The sequence below is a fragment of the Doryrhamphus excisus genome, chromosome 1 (assembly GCF_030265055.1).
Source record: "Doryrhamphus excisus isolate RoL2022-K1 chromosome 1, RoL_Dexc_1.0, whole genome shotgun sequence".
In the NCBI taxonomy this organism is placed as follows: domain Eukaryota; kingdom Metazoa; phylum Chordata; class Actinopteri; order Syngnathiformes; family Syngnathidae; genus Doryrhamphus; species Doryrhamphus excisus.
Window position 1 is genome coordinate 40,667,048 of NC_080466.1, and position 19,502 is coordinate 40,686,549.

Below are 19,502 nucleotides of genomic sequence, written 5' to 3' on the forward strand. Positions count from 1 at the left end.
ACTGCTCGGTGTGTGTGTCCGAATACAATGCACCTTGCTCGGCCACGCCAAGTGGCGCCTCCCGCTCTATATTCTGGTTTTCCTGACCTCCATAGCGGCACACGGGCTGCTTGGCGCATGTGTCTGAATATAGTGCACCTTGTTGGGCCACAGCAGATGGCTCCTCCCGCTCTATTACTCTGGTTCTCCTGATAGTAGTAATGGGGTTGTAGTAGTAATTTCATATTTGATTAGCACATGTCAACAGGATCCATTGGTCAAATCCAAATTTGTTAGAGTCCTTCTTACCTCCAGGTGTGCACAAACTACAGTTAATCTAAATGAAAAAGTAGATATAAAAAAGTGATGTATTTATATAGTGGTCTTGAATGAGGCTTGGCTTATAATAACTGTTGGAGAATGAGGCCCTTAGCTTCAAAATGGGTGTTGTCCTGTTTACTACCGCTGTTAAATGCTTCCATTTGTGTGAAGAAAAAATAAGTATTTACCCTGGGGCTGCTGTTGCACAGTTTTATTCCTCCCAGTGCGTTGGTGCCTCTCGTGCTTGGAACATGCAATGAAGGAATCCTGATGCTTTTGCTCTAAAACCATGTGTAGCATTCTTGTTCTCGTCAGACTACTAGGACACAATGAGAGGGATTTATGTCATCTTGCTGTTCGTCATTCTTGTCTGCTACACCTCGAGTAAGTGTAAAGTTGTTTTTATTTGACACAATGTTGATTTACAATCAATACCGGACATAGTAAGGAAGACTAACATCTTATCACGGCAGCTAAGAAGGTGCGTTGGTGCACAGTGTCCGATCCTGAGCAGAGGAAGTGTGCGGAGATGACCAAATCCTTGCTGGCTGTGCTGCCTCCGGCCGCTATAGCCGCTTTTGCCAGACTCTCTTGCATCCGTGCGTCCAGCACCACTGACTGCATCAACAAAGTCAGGGTGAGCCACCACCAACTGCTTGTGATGAAAGTATCACATGGAGAGTTAATCATTCTTACATAGGTCGTCTGCTTTCAGGCCAATCGTGCAGATATAGTGACACTAGACGCAGGAGAAGTTTACTCTGCGATAAAGCAATTCGGCCTCCAAGCTGTTGCCAAGGAGATATACAGGGATGGTAAGTTTATTTCCTTTATTCATTTCCTTCCAAACTGCAGTCAGAATTGATACCTTGTGTCCCTCAGGAGATTGTGTTCTGTCTGTGGCTGTGGTGAGAAACAGGAGCTTGGATATAAGGTTCCTGCGAGGTCTCAGGAGTTGTCACAGTGGACTCCGATGGACGGCCGGATGGAGTCTTCCACTTGGCTTCCTGCTATCCCGGAACTACATGAGCTGGTCGAAGGAGAGGCCGCTTGCACAGGGTGATGATGAGTACAGTTTGTATGTACCTGACTATGCCGATATTGTTGAACATGAGTGCGTATGCAGGCATCGTACCTTGAGCTTTGACCCTGTGGTACATTTGGATTAATTGTAATTCCTTTTCTATTAGACGAGGAGGCGGTTTTCATGATTAAATTGGCTGGTGTGAGCAACTCCAATGATTAGTTGCCAACATTCGACCGTATGCAAGCTTTATATCCCGCCATTTACTGCTTTGAGTATGTCAGCTACACACACTAGTTACGTTTGTTGTCAAAGTGAAGGATTGACCCTTGTTCATCGCGGTTGATTGGTTCCAGACCCGACCGTGAGAAATGATTTCCGCTAACTAGGATTCAATATTAATAAACAGTAAGATAAACATGTTTGTGACATTGTAAGTACTGGTTTTAACATTATCAGAGCCCTGCAAACATGAGTTTTTTCACTATTATTCAATCACATACTGCAGGGACATAACAGACGGCTGCCGCTAGCATAGCAAGCTAGTGAGCTAACTGGCTGCCCACTCCAATTGACTTATTCTAAAGTTAAGAAAGCCTTTCAAACGGAATGAGGAAGTCCTTAACTATGAACCTTTACATTATTACACTAGCTTTGTACTTTGCAACAACGTCTTTCTTGAATTTATTAGCGTTTCTCACCTTCTTTGTCAAAGTTCTGGAACTTGCCAGCACAAATATGTACAAATATGCTTAAAAGGAGCAAAGAAAGGAGACAGATACTGAGTTGTTCATCGTTCTGTGTGTGTTCCATAAGCAAATAAAACCACACACACATCATAAAGATGATTAAAGGATTTACTTGCTGAAATCTGTCTATAGTGTCCCAACTCCAGAATAACCACTATCCATTCCAAAAAGCCAAAAACCTACCACTTCCACACTGAATAAGGGGATAACTTTTTTTTTTCACTTTTATCTCAGCCTAGCATGTCCATCTCATCCTTGGCATTGGTTCCGTGTCAAATAGTTTGCTGTCTTAAGAAGACAAAAATGTTTTGGCATTGTTACTCCACAACACTGATGTGGAAACAGGAGTTCAGAACATTTCTTGTTCTTCCCAGTAGAATTTGTTGCTCCAAAGCTCCATAGGCAACTTTTTCATAATGCTACACTGACTTGTTTATCTCCGCTCGGGCAGACGTCAGCAGCTTTTTCAATGCCAGCTGTGTTCCTGGATCTGCTGCCATGGCGCCACATCTGTGTGCGTTGTGCCAAGGCCAGAAGTCTTACATACGCCAAAAGAACTACCACTGTGAGACGTCCCACGGCGAACCGTTCTACAACAGCCAAGGTGCCCTCAGGTCAGATACGATACAGTGTAAAGCTAATTAGGATAGATATATATAATTTTAACTCTGCTTTTGCTGGGCATCAGATGTCTGAAAAGCGGTGCAGGGGATGTTGCATTTGTGGACCACTTGGCACTTGAAAGTATTGGGAGTAAGTATTACAATATGATTTAATTCTAATTATTATTATTAAAAACCCACATAATCGGTCCTGTCAGGCGGCGAAACGGACACATTGAGATTACTGTGCACAGACGGCACACAAGCTCCTCTCAGCCGCTACAACACATGTCATCTGGGACGTGGCCCGGGTGCTGGCGTGGTTACACGATACAGCTTTCGCAACGTGGCTCGCAAATTTCTCCTCATGCTCCAGGTATTCTTTATTTACTCTGTTGCACAACAAATGTAAGATTTACAAGTCCATTTTACAGAAATGTTTTTTTTTAAAAACATTTGGCATTTGACTGCAGAATTTTAAAACACCTTTTATAGCCATCGTAGTGTGTTGCATAATATAAATTCTCCAATTAACGCCTCTCGAAAGATGTTGTTTGGCCGTCAAGGACGACAGAGACACCTCTTCCAACTCTTTGACTCATCACCTTTTGGGGGAAGTGACCTTCTTTTCAAAGACGCCACATCCAAAGTGGCTGTTCTACCCGACGGCGTGGACGTCAGTCAAGTGTTGGGACAGGATTATGTTGCACTGCTCAAAGGTCTTGGACATGAAGGTGCTTGCTCCTTGAGTGTGTGTGGTCCTTGGCGTTCCTATCTTTGTGACCATGTGTGTGTGCGTGTGTGTAGGGAGCTCCCTGGACGACAGTGTTGTGCGATGGTGCTGCATCAGCCACACAGAGGAGAAAAAATGTGAGCAGTGGGCGTTGAGTATAGAGGCAGCCCCGCTGGTGTGTGTGAGAGCGGCGTCCATGCGGGAGTGTGTGGAGAAGATTAAGGTGAGTTCATGTAAGCAGCATATTGCTTATTGTCATATGTAGATACATAATTGATTGTCATTTGCTTCCAGAGGGACGAGGTGGATGCTGTCTCTCTTGATGCAACACACGTATTCTTTGCAGAAAAATGTGGCCTCGTCCCAGTAGTAACAGAATATTACGGTAAATGTCCTCCGTTATATGAGCTATATATGCCAAAGGGCCTGTTTCATGGTATTTCAACCATTTGATCTCACAATTGTGGGATCTGTCAAGGAAGTCTAGGTTGCAGTGTCGTCAGTAGAAGTCAGTGTTACAAAAAACTCTGTAAAACAAAGCGTTCGGTGCTCAATTCCAAATGCACAAACCTCATTATCTTATGTGTTAGCATCGTTTTAACACGGTAATACAACATTTCAACATTTATAGGTCAGAAAAGATGAAAAGCATAATAGGTCCCCTTTGAGGAGTGGGTGCTAACATTATAGACTCACATTGTATCAGCAACATCATGCTAGGCTAACCTATTTGCTGAAGAAAAACTCATGTCTGTAGCAGCTAGGAGACCAGGGTTCAATTCCACCCTCGGCCATCTCTGTGTGGAGTTTGCATGTTCTCCCCGTGCATGCGTGGGTTTTCTCCGGGTACTCCGGTTTCCTCCCACATTCCAAAAACATGCTAGGTTAATTGGCCACTCCAAATTGTCCATAGGTATGAATGTGAGTGTGAATGGTTGTTTGTCTATATGTGCCCTGTGATTGGCTGGCGACCAGTCCAGGGTGTACCCCGCCTCTTGCCCGAAGACAGCTGGGATAGGCTCCAGCACCCCCCGCGACCCTCGTGAGGAAAAGCGGTAGAAAATGAATGAATGAATGTCTGTAGCAGACTAATGGGTAGTTGGCAGAAGCCCAGGTTTTATTTTAAGATGTGTAGCAAAGCATGTTTTGTTTTGTTTTATTTTACAAGGAATTATGTTTTTCTTTTAAAAACAGGGTCTGACGACACATACTGATAAACTACTTTTTTTTTGGTTCCCTTGTGAGGAAAAGCGGTAGAAAATGAATGAATGAATGAACATTATTTCATATGTCTGTTTATATTTTTTAACAGGTAGAGAATATAACGGATCCACCCACCTAGAGAGAGATGGTAGGACTAAAGGTATGACAAACTTCAAGAGCCCTATACTGTACAGTACAGCAGGGGTCACCAAGTAGCCCCCCCCCCCCCACACACACACACAGACACACAGACACACACAACCACTTGAGGCGCCTAAATGCCTGCTATTGTTTTTGGTTTTCAGGGAATAATGTGAGAACACTAGAAAGAATACTGGATACTACTAGCATTTAGCCTCTCTCCTGGACGTTTATGATGAGCTGATGAATGGTTGATCTTATCAGCAGCAATATGGTTTCCTGTGAAAGCTAAGCAATGATGACTGCACCCACTTCCTTGTCATCTTGTCAACACTCTGACCACTCAGACCTGTCAGCTTGTCCTTTTGTGGCAGGGCTGAAATGCAGTGGAAATTGAGTTTATGGCATTAGGTTCATTTTCATGACTAAGAGGGACTTTTCGATTCATTACCTTTCATCTTATCACTTTTCATACCACCCTGGAGTATATGCAAATTGCCATTATAAAAACCGAGGTAGCAGACTGTGGAAATGAATGCCTTAATGTCTTCCATGTAAGAACAGTGCATGACTCCCCCATCAGTGTTGCCGCCGGTGGTGGGCGTGGCACTGTCAAAGCGGTCCAGCAGAAGCATCACCATGGGGAATCTTGGAGGTCGTCGCTCCTGTCACGGCCACATGTACAGCCCCGCAGGATGGTTGCTGCCGCACGCGCACATGCTCAGCCGGGCGGGCAACGGCAGCAGCGCCACCTGCGGTCCACACCAAGGTGCTGTGGATTCCTTTGTTTTACCACTTCTGTTCCTTCTTGTAACTTTCTGTAATCTTTTTGTCCTGTTAGTGTACAGCCACGTGTTTTGGAAAGGGTGTCTTCCTGGCTCGCAGGGTAATCTGTGTAAAGTGTGTATTGGAGGCACCGGGGAAGCTGCAAGCAAGCGCTGCGCTGACAACCACAATGAGCGTTACTATGGCAACATGGGAGCTTTGAGGCATGTGTTTCCAATGCTATTTTTTTTTATTTTTATGGCCTTTCAATCATTTTTTTGCCCTCAGCTCCTTGTTAGAGAACATGATTTTACAGTCCCTGACAAAAGTCTTGTCGCTTATCCAAGTTGTAGGAACAACAAATAATAACTTGACTTGTAGTTGCTCAATTGGAATCAGAAATGACTTATATGAAAGGCAAAGCCCTCTAGATTATACTTTTTATATCAAAATAAAGTTTTGTACCATTCATTGAGCTTTATCATTTAATTAGGACATAAAGGTCAGATTTTGCTTGGACAAAAGTCTTGTCGCATACAAAAAAATGTAGAAATAATACATATACTTAATGTTGAATACACAAATATGCTACAATAACATCAGAACATAAAGTCATTGTACCTTGGAAAAAAGAATTAATATTGTGTATGGCTTCCATGAGCTTGGAGGACTGCATCCATACGTCTTGGCAATGACTCAAATAACTCATCTGGAATGGCCAAGAAAGCAGTCTTGCAGGACTCCCAGAGTTCATCAGGATTTTTCGGCTTCATCTTCCAAGCCTCCTCCTCCATCTTACCCCAGACATGCTCAATAATGTTCATGTCTGGCGACTGGGCTGGCCAATCCTGGAGCACCTTGACCTTCTTGGCTTTCAGGAACTTGGATGTGGAGGCTGAAGTATGAGAAGGAGCGCCATCCTACTGCAGAATTTGCCCTTTCTTGTGGTTTGGAATGTAATGGGCAGCGAGAATTTCTTGATATTTCAGGCTGTTGATGTTGCCATCCACTCTGCAGATCTGTCGCACACCCCCATACTGGATGTATCCCCAAACCATGATTTTTCCTCCACCAAACTTGACTGTTTTCTGGGTGAATCTTGGGTCCATGCGGGTTCCAACAGGTCTTCTGCAGTATTTGCGGCGATTGGGATGCAGTTCAATGGATGATTCGTCAGAAAAATCAACCTTCTGCCACTTTTCCACTGTCCATCCTTTCTGCAAGCTGTGGGCCTTGGCAAATGCAACACGATTTGTTGGCTGTTGATGGCAACATCATATCAAGAAATTCTCGCTGTCCATTACATTCCAAACCACAAGAAAGAGCAAATTCTGCAGTAGGATGGCGCTCCTTCTCATACTTCAGCCTCCACATCCAAGTTCCTGAAAGCCAAGAAGGTCAAGGTGCTCCAGGATTGGCCAGCCCAGTCGCCAGACATGAACATTATTGAGCATGTCTGGGGTAAGATGAAGGAGGAGGCTTGGAAGATGAAGCCGAAAAATCCTGATGAACTCTGGGAGTCCTGCAAGACTGCTTTCTTGGCCATTCCAGATGAGTTATTTGAGTCATTGCCAAGACGTATGGATGCAGTCCTCCAAGCTCATGGAAGCCATACACAATATTAATTCTTTTTTCCAAGGTACAATGACTTTATGTTCTGATGTTATTGTAGCATATTTGTGTATTCAACATTAAGTATATGTATTATTTCTACATTTTTTTGTATGCGACAAGACTTTTGTCCAAGCAAAATCTGACCTTTATGTCCTAATTAAATGATAAAACTCAATGAATGGTACAAAACTTTATTTTGATATAAAAAGCATAATCTAGAGGGCTTTGCCTTTCATATAAGTCATTTCTGATTCCAATTGAGCAACTACAAGTCAAGTTATTATTTGTTGTTCCTACAACTTGGATAAGCGACAAGACTTTTGTCAGGGACTGTATACAAAAAGTACTGAAACACACAAAACTTTGACATGTGCATTCAAAAGTTTGGAGAAGGTCAAATTAAGTTGACCTTTAAAGGTTCTAGTGCATTTGGGCTTCATCTTGAAATTCCACTCGAAAGTCTAGTATCCCTAACCTTCTTTCCCACAGGTGTCTGGTTGGAGATCCCAGTGGCAAAAGCTACGGAGATGTGGCTTTTCTTGAGCATCACAACCTTCAAGATAATATTCTCAGTAAGATATGATGAATATTTCATTCACTCTACAAATGTGAAAAATTCTGTTGTTTCATATTTCAGGTTTGACTTCCTCCGGTTGGGCGCAAGGGTGGACGTCATCAGACTTTGAGTTGCTGTGTGCAGACGGTCGCCGGGCCTCACTGTCCGAATGGGAGAGCTGCAATCTGGGAGTGATTCCACCTAACACCATTGTGACACGGCCGGTGCTCACAGCACGAGTTCAATGCTTCCTCATGAAGTCCCAAGTGAGCGTACCGGCACCGAATTTACATTTTGATTATGACAGCGCTTTTATCGTACTGAGAGCTGTGTCTAAATTCGACCCTAAAGGAAACATTGGCACCCAACACAAACTCTCACTTCAAGCTCTTTGAGTCTCATCTTTACGGAGAAAGTGATCTACTGTTCAAAGATGCGACTCGTAGTTTTGTCCACACAAGCCACATGGACTACCGCTCCATCCTGGGAGAGGAGTTTTACAACCGTGTGGAGGCTGCCTTCAACTGCACCCAATCTGGTACAAACACATTCACTGTAGTGCATGTTATGAACTCAGCCGGTCCATAATTCTTGCATCCATTTTCCTTACAGCAGACATCTTGAAGCTCTGCAGTCAGGACATGTGCAGCACAGTCTAATGGATCCTCATATATATATATTTTTTTTTTTTAAATCAGTGAAAGCATGAATCTGAAAGTATTACAATTCATGGGATGTGTTGCACCAAATGTGTTTCTGTTTAGTCGATAACACTTCGTTTAAAAAAAAAAAAGCAAAACAAAAAGCAATGTTATTTATGCCAGGGAGCACAACATTCTCACAAGTACTAAAGAAAATACTTGCATTATTTTTATTTAGATTAACTGCTAAAAGTGAAAAAATATAATATATAATAATATATAATAAAATAAATAAAAAATATATAATAAAATACATCTAGTGAACATCAGTAAAAATGTGGACGAACGTTTTAACAAATATAGGTTACAGTTTATTATAAAAAAATGTTTTAAAACGTGTATAATCATATTTGGCTGTTATATTAACGAAAGCGCATTGTGATCATTTGTTTGACTTCATGCTCCATGATGCATTGCGGGTTCATTTAGTGTAACACAAATATTGGCTTCCGGTTGTCTTCAATGTCACTGACGACGCGACGAAGGTTCCGTGGATTATTTTTGTCTGTGTTTGCTGACAAGTTATGAAATAAGCACTTGACACTCTCCAACAAGGTGATTCTGAGGCGTTCTAAACACTTTCTACTGCTGCGAACGTCAATAATAAGCTGTTGTCGCTACCTGTCGTGTATAAAAGTTAGCTAGTTATTGTAGCGTTGGCTACTTGCTAACATTGTACCTTGCTAACATTGTACCTCGTTGACAGCATAAATGTTGTATTGGTTATGAAAATATGACGCCAATATTGGTGGTTATGTATAAAAAATTGTGTTCATTTAGTGAAAAAGAAAAAAAAACAGCGTTTCTGTTAAATTGCTTGCATTACATTGAAATATTAGAAACTCCTAATGTATTCTACACTACTGTAAACCATAATAATAAACATTGTTACAGCCCCTACAGTGCAAATGTATCTATGAAGTGCCTGATGTCTTTATGAGTAATTATGTTCCCAATCTGATGCAGATGAGACTACCATGCACGGTTAGAGCACTGCCCCCACCATCTTCAAGATCATCATCTTCAGCCCTTGCAGGGTTTGTCCCTCCTTGCAGTTCTATAGACTCTCAGTCCCTGCAACTGCTCCAGGACTTTGTCTCTCGGACCTCACGCCTGTTTGCCATCAGTGGCGCCGGTCTCTCCACAGAGTCCGGCATCCCAGATTACCGGTCGGAAGGTGTGGGCCTGTACGCCCGCACTGACAGGCGGCCCATGCAACATGCAGAGTTTGTCCGCAGCGCCAAGTCTCGTCAGCGCTACTGGGCAAGGAACTTTCTGGGCTGGCCGCAGTTCTCGTCCCATCAGCCCAACGTGGCTCATAAAGCTCTGCGGAACTGGGAGGAGCGAGGCAAGCTGCACTGGCTGGTCACACAGAATGTGGACGCTCTTCACTCAAAGGCAGGCCAGAAAAGAATAACTGAGCTGCATGGATGTGCCCACAGGTGACCGATAGAGTAGTCAGTGTACAGTTTAGAAGGCAGTATAGATTTACTATCTTGTGAAAATACTGTTAATACTGTAACAACACAAGACAATACCCCTCAATAATTATCTGGCTGCTCATTTGTGTTTCCAAAAATGAATGCGTGTTGACTCATTTTCAGTGGATAGTAAATCTACACAGCTATACAAGCAGTACACAGACTACTTTCTTTTCGCTAGTATTACCCCTTGACAAGCTATACTGTTAAAATACTTTGGTTTTACTCACTTTTTTGAGATAATGAAATGTGCATTCTCAGGGTGGTGTGTCTAAGCTGCGAAAGCATCTCTGAAAGGGAAGAACTCCAGAAGCGTTTTGTAGAGCAGAACCCGAGCTGGAGGGCGCAGGCCGGGGCGGTGGCTCCAGACGGTGACGTCTTCCTGGAGGACGAGCAGGCTCTCCACTTCAGAGTTCCTTCCTGTAAAGTCTGCGGAGGGATACTAAAGCCGGAGGTTACTTTCTTTGGCGACACGGTGAACAAAGCCACAGTGCAGTTTGTGCACGGAAAATTAGCAGAGTCGGACGCTGTGCTTGTCATCGGGACGTCACTACAGGTGAGTGTCAGTCGAGCATGAAGAACTACTTTTTATCCAGGTGATTAAATGTACCTCTTCCGTAGGTCTACTCAGGATACAGATTTTTACTGGCAGCTAGCGATAGAAAAATGCCCATCGCCATCGTGAACATCGGGCCCACCAGGGCAGACCACTTGGCTGAGCTGAAGGTGAGAGGGCGCTGTGGGGAAGTGCTGTCTATCATTCAGCCTCTCGGACGGTAATGGCCACGAAACACGGACGCACTGTCTTCAAGGGCAAAACTACCTCAACTGCACGACCTAGAAAATCAGCATGCAACATTACGTACCCCTGCATCATCTCATGTGGGGGTGTTATTACAGACAAATTATGGGTGGAGGGGTTTTAATAAATTTTCTTATACATTTTGAATGCTAAAACCTAGCTCCACCCCAGGCAATTGCCTTCTATTGACATATTTAAGTACTGTACAGTAGGCTATCCACAAGGGGGCAGTGTTGTGTGCTACCTAAATAGTTACAGTAAATGACTTGAATAGGAATCATGCGCTTTTCTTTCCGGCATTAAACACCCAAATAATGGAAACTTAGTTTAAAACATGGTTCATTAAATGCGGTAGAAATGTGGGTCAACATCCGAGCATCCGATTTAGATGCACTTTTGGAGGTTTGTCCATCATCCACAATCCTTGTGAGACATGAACATACGTCTTTCTCTTTTCTGTGGGTTCCAAAGATATACAAACAGCTAAAAGAAGTCAGCTAAGAATGCATCTAATCGGATGTACATATTCCACCTATAAAGCCCCCTGGAACTAAAAACACACCAATAAAATTGTGGATGGCGGGTAACATTCCAAAGAAAGTGCATTTTTTTCACATTTTATAACAATTTTAACCTTTGGTGCTAATCATTTAGCTGTGAATCTCTGTACATGTTTGTAAACAATGTATATATGAACCATTTTCTATCGTGTACAGAAGTAGGCAATTTCAAATGCAGCTAATGCAATTTTGTGAAGTTAATTTGAAAACCATGAGGTTGCTTACAGCCACACCAACCTCCTTGAAAGCGCTATAAAGTGCTATATGAATAAAGGAGACGGATCTTCTTGGACAGTTTAATGAAGTCACAAATTCAACGCAAGGTGGAGTCACAAACAGACCGAAGGTAGAGTGACTGATGACTGACGGACAGCTAGATCTTGGAATACATTTTGCTGCTGGAATCTCTCTTGAAGGCCACGCTTCCAGTCCTCCAGATATGAATGCGTCTCAGTCTGCAGATGGACGGGGATGCTGAACGAGTACAGGCAGCATTTGTGGCTGGCGGCGTCTGCCTGCCATGTTGCGTGCGCCGTGGTGACCAAGAGGGGGGTCATAGAGAGGCAGTTCTCAAAGCTCTCTGTTTGATCGAACCAGTAGGTGACAGGGTAGCCCAGTAAGAGTCCGAAGACAGCGCTCAGATTCCACTCATCGGACCTCTGCGCCACATAAACGCCTTTGTCATCTGCTGCATCGCACCCTCTGAGGAGAAAAAGGAGATCTTGCGCAATGCTCTTCAGCCCTCCTTTGACTGCATCAGCAATAGCGGGCTTCTCCAGTGAGTGACAGACATCAATCACCGCCGGGCCGCCATTTTGAAGCACTCGCTCAAGAATGGAGCAGACTACAGGTGGATTAACAATGAGGCTGCTGCCGTTCAAGTCCAGTGTGACGAGGGACTCGGACACAAGCTGGGATGACTGACACAAGCGTAAATACTGATGCACCTGCTCTGCACTGGCGCTGTTGGTGTCATACAGCAGGGAAGGCTTCAGAGACAAATCCACAGCGGAGAGCTGAGCAGCCATGTCCAGACTCTGAGGGACCGACAGAGATTTCCTTCCAGCGGACAAACATTTACGGGCCGCGGCTATGAATATCTCCAAAGTGTCCATAGTTGATGAATCGGACGCTTATTTAAATGTGAGACTGAATATATTTATATGGACTTAACAGTCAAAGAGGAGAATTATTTATGGTAACCACAAAAATGTAAAAATGCAGTAATTAACAGTTAGAGATGATACATTTCAAACTAGAATTAACAATGAAAAAGTCTTCCCATCCCGTGGTTCTTCTTAGCTGGTCCAAGACACCTACAAACAAAACACTTGATTCAATAAATATGTTGTTTCATCACACTACAGGAGGTCCTTGGTGTTCCACTGATCGATCAGCCACTGATCAATATTGGTCGATTTCGGTAAAACGCATGTGATCAACATATGCTGATAAATGCCTTTTAAAGCCAATTGGCATGCAAACCCTAGGTAGGGTTGCCAACACCCGTAATGAGCAGACCAGGGACGTACTTTGTCAAAACTACAGGACTCCATTAAACAGTAATGGCTTCAACTTGAAACAGACTACACCAATCGATGCCAGAATGACGCTGATGAACATTGGCTGCATGCTCAGTCCAAGCTGCTGCAACGCCCAGACCGTCATGAAGTATACAGACGGTATCTCTGAACATCTAAGCATCTGCTCCTCTAAAATGGACAGTGATGACGCCCAATAAGCCGGACTTGGACTCATTTTAGCCCTCATAGGAGCGTAACTGTTAAGCAGATTGAGAACCTCCTGCACACTTAGCTTTGCAAATGCAAACTTACCATCATCCTGGATGTTACAGGGTTACGTGGAAGGCTGAGGGGCCATCAAGTCAAAATCGGAGAGATTTCTGGCAACCCAAACGCCAGCTGCAAACAACCCCAGGTTGACAAGAAGATTCCTGTAAAGTTAATTAAAAGTCAGACATCACAAAAATATAATGAAAACGACACAGCTATTATAACTTGCTTTACAAATACCTCAAATATTTGGCTTTGCAAGTACCACTGTTTTTGCTGCCATCATAGTATAACTTCTACTTGAAGTATTGACTTGTGGTGTACAAGGTGAGCAAAGGGCATCTTCATTTGACTTTATTTCAGCAAATCTTTGGTAAATTGTAGTTGTACAATTATTTCCATATTTTACTAAACAAATCTGACGTTCCTGAGTGGCTCACATCATTTAACAAGCTCAAAGAATATGGTTTTCTTTATATTTGTCAAGGTGCTGTGCCTCCCCTGGTGTGCCTTGCACCTTGAAGAGTAATTTAGGTACAACATGGTCATAATTTGTATATTCTCAACGGGATTATACATAAAGAAATTATTACTGACGTACACTTGAGTCGCTATTTGAAAATGACCATATTAGTTTTAAGTCAAACGCCAATTAACACGAGTATCAAGGACAAACTGCTCTACTGATGCTAATGCTAGCATACAAAGCTAACGGCCGCATTGGTGGAATAACACCTAATTTTGTCAACAATAACTCACCTCCTGAAATCATTTCTATCTGATGCAAAGCGACAGGCCGAACTGATCCAATCCATAACGCTTGACGAACCAGACGGGCTCTTTTTGACGCTGGCTCCGCTCATGATGAAAGCCGGTGGGACGAAGCAGATGGCGACAACGAGGAGGAGCAAACCGGAAGTACAGCTATGCTAGGTACGGCGAGCGAAAGGGCACACAATACTTACGTCATTACGCAAAATCCACAGCCGGTGCTAATGATGGCTGCCACTCGTTACCGCCGCTTCCTCAAGTTGTGTGAGGAATGGCCCCTGGATGAGACCAAGAAAGCCCGAGATTTAGGAACTTTTCTTCGGCAGCGAGTCGCAGCTGCCTTCAGAGAGGGTGAAAACACGCAGGTAAATCCTTCAGACGGGCTTTTTAGTCGCTACTTACACAGAGCTAAGCTAATTCAGAAACAGGTTAGCTAGGGATCGACCTTGCTCAACCTTTTTGTTTTTGAAAGTACATGAAGCTGGGACTATTCTTAAATGCATAATAAAAAGATCTAATTATTTCCCGAAATTTTTTATTATATGGCTGTAACCATGTAATGCGAGAGGTTTGTCGTATGATGGCTCTACGAGTGATTTTATTTATGCTCTGTTGTTTTCCAGGTTGCAGATACTGAAAAGTGTGACCAGATGTATGAAAGCCTGGCAAGAATAAATGCAAACACATACAGACAACGAGTAAGTCAAATAACAAACTTCAAATGTACTTTCTTAGCTTTCTAAATGATTAGAAAGAAGCAATTGCACTCACTCACAGGTGCAGTTTCATTGTTTTCTATTGATCAGTTATACATAACTAAATAATGGAAAGTCTGCTTACCACCACAATTTAAAAAAGCCTGTCATGTTAACAGATTCCACAATACAAAGCAAATTAATCAGTTATTATTGTCAACGTATGGAAGCTTGAGCAGGCTGAGCAGCCAGTACATGGTGTTCATTGTAGGCACTTTTGTCATAACATCACCAAAAATAAGCAAGGGACACTTGTGAACTTAATGCCCTTGAAAGCTAAGTCTCACAAGTTAGCTAAGCTTATTTGAAAAGTAATGTTTGTTTATTTCTCCTCAAGCTACTGCACCTCCCACTAAAACATCTACGAATGTGATGTTGTGAGCTAACTTCCTGTCGTGTTGAGCTTTTGTGTGTCTGCTGATAGTTTCCTCGTGTGAGAGACACAAGCTTCACTGGGGTCACGGCAGAAGAATGTAAATTACTGCTGTCAGGTACGAACACACAAACACACACAACTGTAACTACTTTCTTTGCACATGCTTTTATTGTCCTCTTGTTTCCTGCTACAGGTAGCGTGCAACAGACTGATGACGAAAAGAAGAGCTTGTGGAGAACGTTAACGGAGAGGTTTTCTTCCAAATCAGATGACAGTCCAGAGAAAACACATGAAAAATAACCTCTTATGCAATTTATTGTTGTTATTCCGCGTAGAGAAATAAAATGTTTATTGGTATTATTATGGACTCTGCATATTATGTTGTATGAGCGATTGCACTGCGAAGGACCTGTTGAAACCGCAATACTTTGTGATTCGAACATCACTCATTCACTCCATTGAGGTTTTTCAAGAATTAATGAAATGATCGCTATGTGTAAGAGTTGCAATGCGGTGTAAACAAAGAATAGTAAAAGTGTGAAGGTGACTTTTGGGGTGTTATTTCATATTCAGAGTGGTGCAATGATGGCAAAAATGTTTAAAAGGTAATAAACAGGTTTTTCTATGCTCAAACTACGAAAACATTCAATTTATCAATATTGAATAACACTAAGTGCAGACCATGTAGTTACAATGCCATCTAGCGGACGGAGTTGTAACTACTCGCCATTGCTGGGTTTCATGTGACGTCACGTCCTGTTATCAGCCCCGCCTCCAAGAAATGGCGGACGAACAAGTGTATTCGAAAAAAATACTGCATTGATGTGCCGTTCTCGCATGTGGAAGTCGTGGAAACATGTATTTCGGGAAACGCTATTACTAAGAGGGTTAAGGAAACGCCGTTAGCAAACACCTTAGGCGATGTTTGCTTCTAGCAACACGTAAATAGTGGGTAAAATGAGTTATGGAGCTTAAACCAGTGCTGCGAAACTACGGATGTATTCATCCAAACTGAGTATAAAGACGCCATTTGACATGTCGCAGGCATTAATTTCATAATGTCTGATGTCTAATGTCTTCACACATATTATGTACACTTAGACAATCGGAGCAAATCGTTGTTATGCTTTAATCTCCGAAACATTGCCTAGCATAAAGTAACGTCTGCACATGCGCATTTAAAGTAACTAGGTGGTTGATCAACAAGCTTTTTATTTCAAGGAATCGGCTCCTGTCGAGCGTAACCACGCCAAAAGGAACAAACACCACAGTGTCCTTCCTCAACTGACGCCAGCTAACAAGCCCCTACCACTAACCGTGGTGCGTTCACGGCAACCGGAACACAAACAATCTATAGCAGCATAACTCCAGGGTCGCTATGCACTACTGATGTGCAGATCGATACCGAAATATCGACACTGCCGATACCATCTCTTGGGGCTCTAAAATACCCAATATCGATACTTTTGATACTTCATTCATTTGAAGTAAAACTATGACCTGTTGTAAACTGAGCCATGTGTTAGAATTGGGGATAGTTTTCATTCTTGTACTAGTCCTTAATAATTAATCATTCATTTTCATTGTTTTATGAAGAACTTTTTCTTCACGTGGTTGAACTCAGAAATATGGAACATTACGTGAACGTGAGTATGTATGTGTATGGGAATCCCTGCTTTATTCCACAACGTACCTGTGCTAGCCTCCTGTGAACATTCTTGGTTACTACCATCGTAATGTGCAGCAGATGGATCCACATGGTTTAAGATGAGCACCAATCATTTATTCCATGTTATTCCATTCCATGATAGAAAAACATTTTATATTGGATTACTAAGACATAAAAGAAACAGACGATCATGTACTTCTAAGAACAGGCTGTTACGAAGACAAGAAGTTTCTGGTTGGAAGAAAATAAGGCAAAGTCATAAACAAACTAGTATAGTGATGTCAATCCAAAAAGTGGCTTCAAAAATCAAAAGTTTTGTGCAATGAAAAATACATTTGAAGATCATTTGGAAGCACCGCCGGCGAATTAAGGCTGGTGTGGTTTGTTTTGTCCTCAAGTACTAATACTACATCTTCTACTCATCTTTTGTCTCGGGGTTGTCCCTCCATATGCAGTAGCAGAGGGAGGTAGCCAAGCCCAGCCAGGCCAGGTAGGGCGCCAACAGCAGAGCGGCGGGCCGGCTGATGGGATACCATGACCACATGGTGGCGCCAACGGTCCCGGTTAGAAGCACAATCTCCATGAAGGCCTGACACGGGTGACACCAGACAGGTCAGACATGTTCTCGGAATGAATCCTTCCACGTAAAGCTTACCAGTTTGAGCTTGTGTGCACCGAAGAAGATGGGCGTCCAGGCCCAGTTGAGAGCTAGTTGCAGACCGTAAAGTCCCAGCGGCACCAGCGCCTCCTCTTTGAAACCTCCGAGCTCTTTCCACACCAGGTAGGATCCGTAGCTATGTCACCAAAGTCCAATTAGAAACACAGAAACGCTTGAGGAATGATTCTCATTCCAGTCATGATTCTCACCCCATTCCTGTATACAGGCAGGTCCACACCACTGGGAAGGCTGCATTTGGGGGCCGCCATGATGGTTTCTGCAGGGTGGGGTACCACGTCTTCACCTCTTTGCGTGTGACGTACCCACCATAGAGCCCCCCAAGGTGTGGCAGGGCAGTCATTCCAACCAAGGGCAGCCACATTCTCTTGTCAAGGTCCCCTGTTATGCAAGAGTAACTTTTTGCATTATTGCCAAACTGTAATTAATACACGACTGATCAAAATCTTAAGACCAGTTGCATCTATTATGTTGAACAAGTGCAAAGTTACAGTGTATATGTAAAAAGTACAAATAAGTACACAAAAGCCGTAAGGGAACAACATTAGGAAGCATACAATTATGCAACATTTCCTTGGTGAGGCGTTTCTCCATATCTGGATGAGTTGACAATGCTGCCCTCTGCTGGACAATACCAAACACAGCAGGTAAGGTAATGTTACTCTTTGACTTTTACATTACTTCACTTTAAAGTACATTATCGTCATTTAGACACATGCAAGGTGCACAACAGAAATGATTGATACTTTTTAATTTTATAATAGTTTTTCACGTTAAGTAAAATCATAATTTAGTCATTTATTTTTATGTTATGAGAGGCTCACGTGATGGCAAATTGGCCAGACTGTTGTACTTTTATTAAAATTCAATAGTACAAATAAATTAAAATGCCTGAAATAGTTCAAGCAGTAGAAATCTTGTCACATTCTAAATAAAATTAAAAAAAAAATAAATAACCAGGGTATTTTACCTCACTTTCTATATTAACGTGTTAACGTGATTTGGAGAAACAACAAAGATTGCACTGACGACAAGATAAACTACTGAAAATGATTTTGTTACGCAAATAAATTGTAGCGTAAGTCTCAGCGAGTCAGTTTCGAAACAGGGCAAAGTTTCATGAAGGTTAGCAGCTGTCTTACCTGTCTTGTTGTTGCTCCTCAGAGAACGTTCAGTGATCTATGTTCGTCTCAGGACGGACGGCGGCCACAACGGGCTGTGGCAGCGTGATATCAGTAAAACAATATCGTTAATGGGCAGGGCAGCGTTATCGAAAGCGACAGTATGTGGTCAGTCCCTCCCGAGCTAGCATGTCACAAATATGATTACAACGCTGGCTTGACTTGTCTTAACTTCCGGTTTCGGCAAACATATCCACCAATCACAGCGCAGTATACTAAGACGATGACATATTCAAGATGGTTCACTACAGTTCACCTGAGAATTAAATACAGGACATGGACGTCAGAAGTATTTTAGGGTACTACATTTTCCTGTTCCCTGAATTTAAATGTATTATATTATATAACACAATATAACAATGCTGCCAAAATAATTTGATATAATTTCCTTTAAAGGAAAAGTGCACTTTTAAAAAATGTTGCCCATCATCCACAGACAACCCTTATGTAAGATGTCTTTCTTTCCTTTAAAACCTCCAGCAATGTTTGATATCCAAGCCGTGAGCACATAATAACAGGTACATTTAGGTACATGCTCCAATATTTAGCATTACCTTTCGGTAGTAGCCTGAGGCATTGTGAGTGAGTTTGTGGTGATGCTAGCCAGCTAGTAGCTAACAGGTGGCTAACAGGTTTAACTTTGTTAAAAACAATAATAACAATGTTGCTGTAGTTTGCCTAATATGCACGTCACTTTAGATGTAAATTGTGCATTTTCTGTGTTTTTTCAGTTTTTATAGATAGGAATAGGTGCATCCCATTACATGCATTCTTAGCTGCCTTTTTTTTAGCTGTTTTTATATCTTTAGAACACACGGAAAACACTTTATGTCTCACATAACGATTGCGGATGATGGGCAACATTTTTAGAAAGTGCAATTGTCCTTTAATTACATACATTTGTTTGAGCACAATAAACAGTAAACAGTGCAGAATAAGTAAACAAAACCAAAAAGAACAATTTGCTCTCATTTAAATCCAGTCATCTTCTATCTATATTATCTATAAATATAAATAAAACAATATAGTTGAACAGCACAACAACAAACT

General features: G+C 42.4%; 6 protein-coding genes across 7 annotated transcripts; 3 read left to right on the forward strand and 3 right to left on the reverse strand.

Moving 5' to 3' along the window:
* Positions 1-540: 540 nt before the first annotated feature.
* Positions 541-8,346, forward strand: sxph (saxiphilin). Its single transcript, XM_058055374.1, has 17 exons — positions 541-684; positions 774-937; positions 1,016-1,115; positions 1,183-1,359; positions 2,525-2,687; positions 2,762-2,826; positions 2,894-3,051; positions 3,223-3,409; positions 3,483-3,631; positions 3,703-3,793; positions 4,721-4,771; positions 5,336-5,521; positions 5,594-5,741; positions 7,621-7,703; positions 7,769-7,953; positions 8,039-8,225; positions 8,300-8,346. Exons 1-17 carry the CDS (start codon positions 630-632, stop codon positions 8,344-8,346), a joined length of 2,196 nt encoding a protein of 731 aa, XP_057911357.1. The 5' UTR covers positions 541-629.
* sirt4 (sirtuin 4) lies at positions 7,619-13,756 on the forward strand. The gene is made up of 7 exons (XM_058088128.1): positions 7,619-7,703; positions 7,769-7,953; positions 8,039-8,225; positions 8,300-8,943; positions 9,355-9,830; positions 10,131-10,425; positions 10,491-13,756. Exons 5-7 carry the CDS (start codon positions 9,355-9,357, stop codon positions 10,647-10,649), a joined length of 930 nt encoding a protein of 309 aa, XP_057944111.1. The 5' UTR covers positions 7,619-7,703; positions 7,769-7,953; positions 8,039-8,225; positions 8,300-8,943; the 3' UTR covers positions 10,650-13,756.
* On the reverse strand, positions 11,516-12,354 carry c1h1orf74 (chromosome 1 C1orf74 homolog). Its single transcript, XM_058088143.1, has one exon. It carries the CDS (start codon positions 12,344-12,346, stop codon positions 11,561-11,563), a length of 786 nt encoding a protein of 261 aa, XP_057944126.1. The 5' UTR covers positions 12,347-12,354; the 3' UTR covers positions 11,516-11,560.
* tomm6 (translocase of outer mitochondrial membrane 6 homolog (yeast)) lies at positions 11,786-13,957 on the reverse strand. 2 transcript variants are annotated; one of them, XM_058088179.1, is made up of 3 exons: positions 13,784-13,957; positions 13,067-13,185; positions 11,786-11,933 (listed from the first exon to the last, which is right to left on the reverse strand). In XM_058088179.1, exons 1-2 carry the CDS (start codon positions 13,885-13,887, stop codon positions 13,089-13,091), a joined length of 201 nt encoding a protein of 66 aa, XP_057944162.1. In that variant the 5' UTR covers positions 13,888-13,957; the 3' UTR covers positions 11,786-11,933; positions 13,067-13,088. The 2 variants fall into 2 exon arrangements, with proteins under 2 accessions (XP_057944162.1, XP_057944151.1); XM_058088168.1 differs by lacking the exon at positions 11,786-11,933 and adding an exon at positions 12,408-12,547 and having other exon boundaries at positions 13,784-13,954.
* LOC131138854 (ubiquinol-cytochrome-c reductase complex assembly factor 2) lies at positions 13,861-15,283 on the forward strand. Its single transcript, XM_058088155.1, has 4 exons — positions 13,861-14,160; positions 14,419-14,493; positions 14,975-15,041; positions 15,120-15,283. The coding sequence occupies exons 1-4, from the start codon at positions 13,951-13,953 to the stop codon at positions 15,224-15,226; spliced, it is 459 nt and encodes a 152-aa protein (XP_057944138.1). The 5' UTR covers positions 13,861-13,950; the 3' UTR covers positions 15,227-15,283.
* A 1,411-nt stretch (positions 15,284-16,694) lies between these two features.
* On the reverse strand, positions 16,695-18,948 carry tspo (translocator protein). Its single transcript, XM_058084480.1, has 4 exons — positions 18,414-18,948; positions 17,463-17,652; positions 17,251-17,389; positions 16,695-17,184 (listed from the first exon to the last, which is right to left on the reverse strand). Exons 2-4 carry the CDS (start codon positions 17,633-17,635, stop codon positions 17,011-17,013), a joined length of 486 nt encoding a protein of 161 aa, XP_057940463.1. The 5' UTR covers positions 17,636-17,652; positions 18,414-18,948; the 3' UTR covers positions 16,695-17,010.
* Between the last annotated feature and the right edge of the window lie 554 nt (positions 18,949-19,502).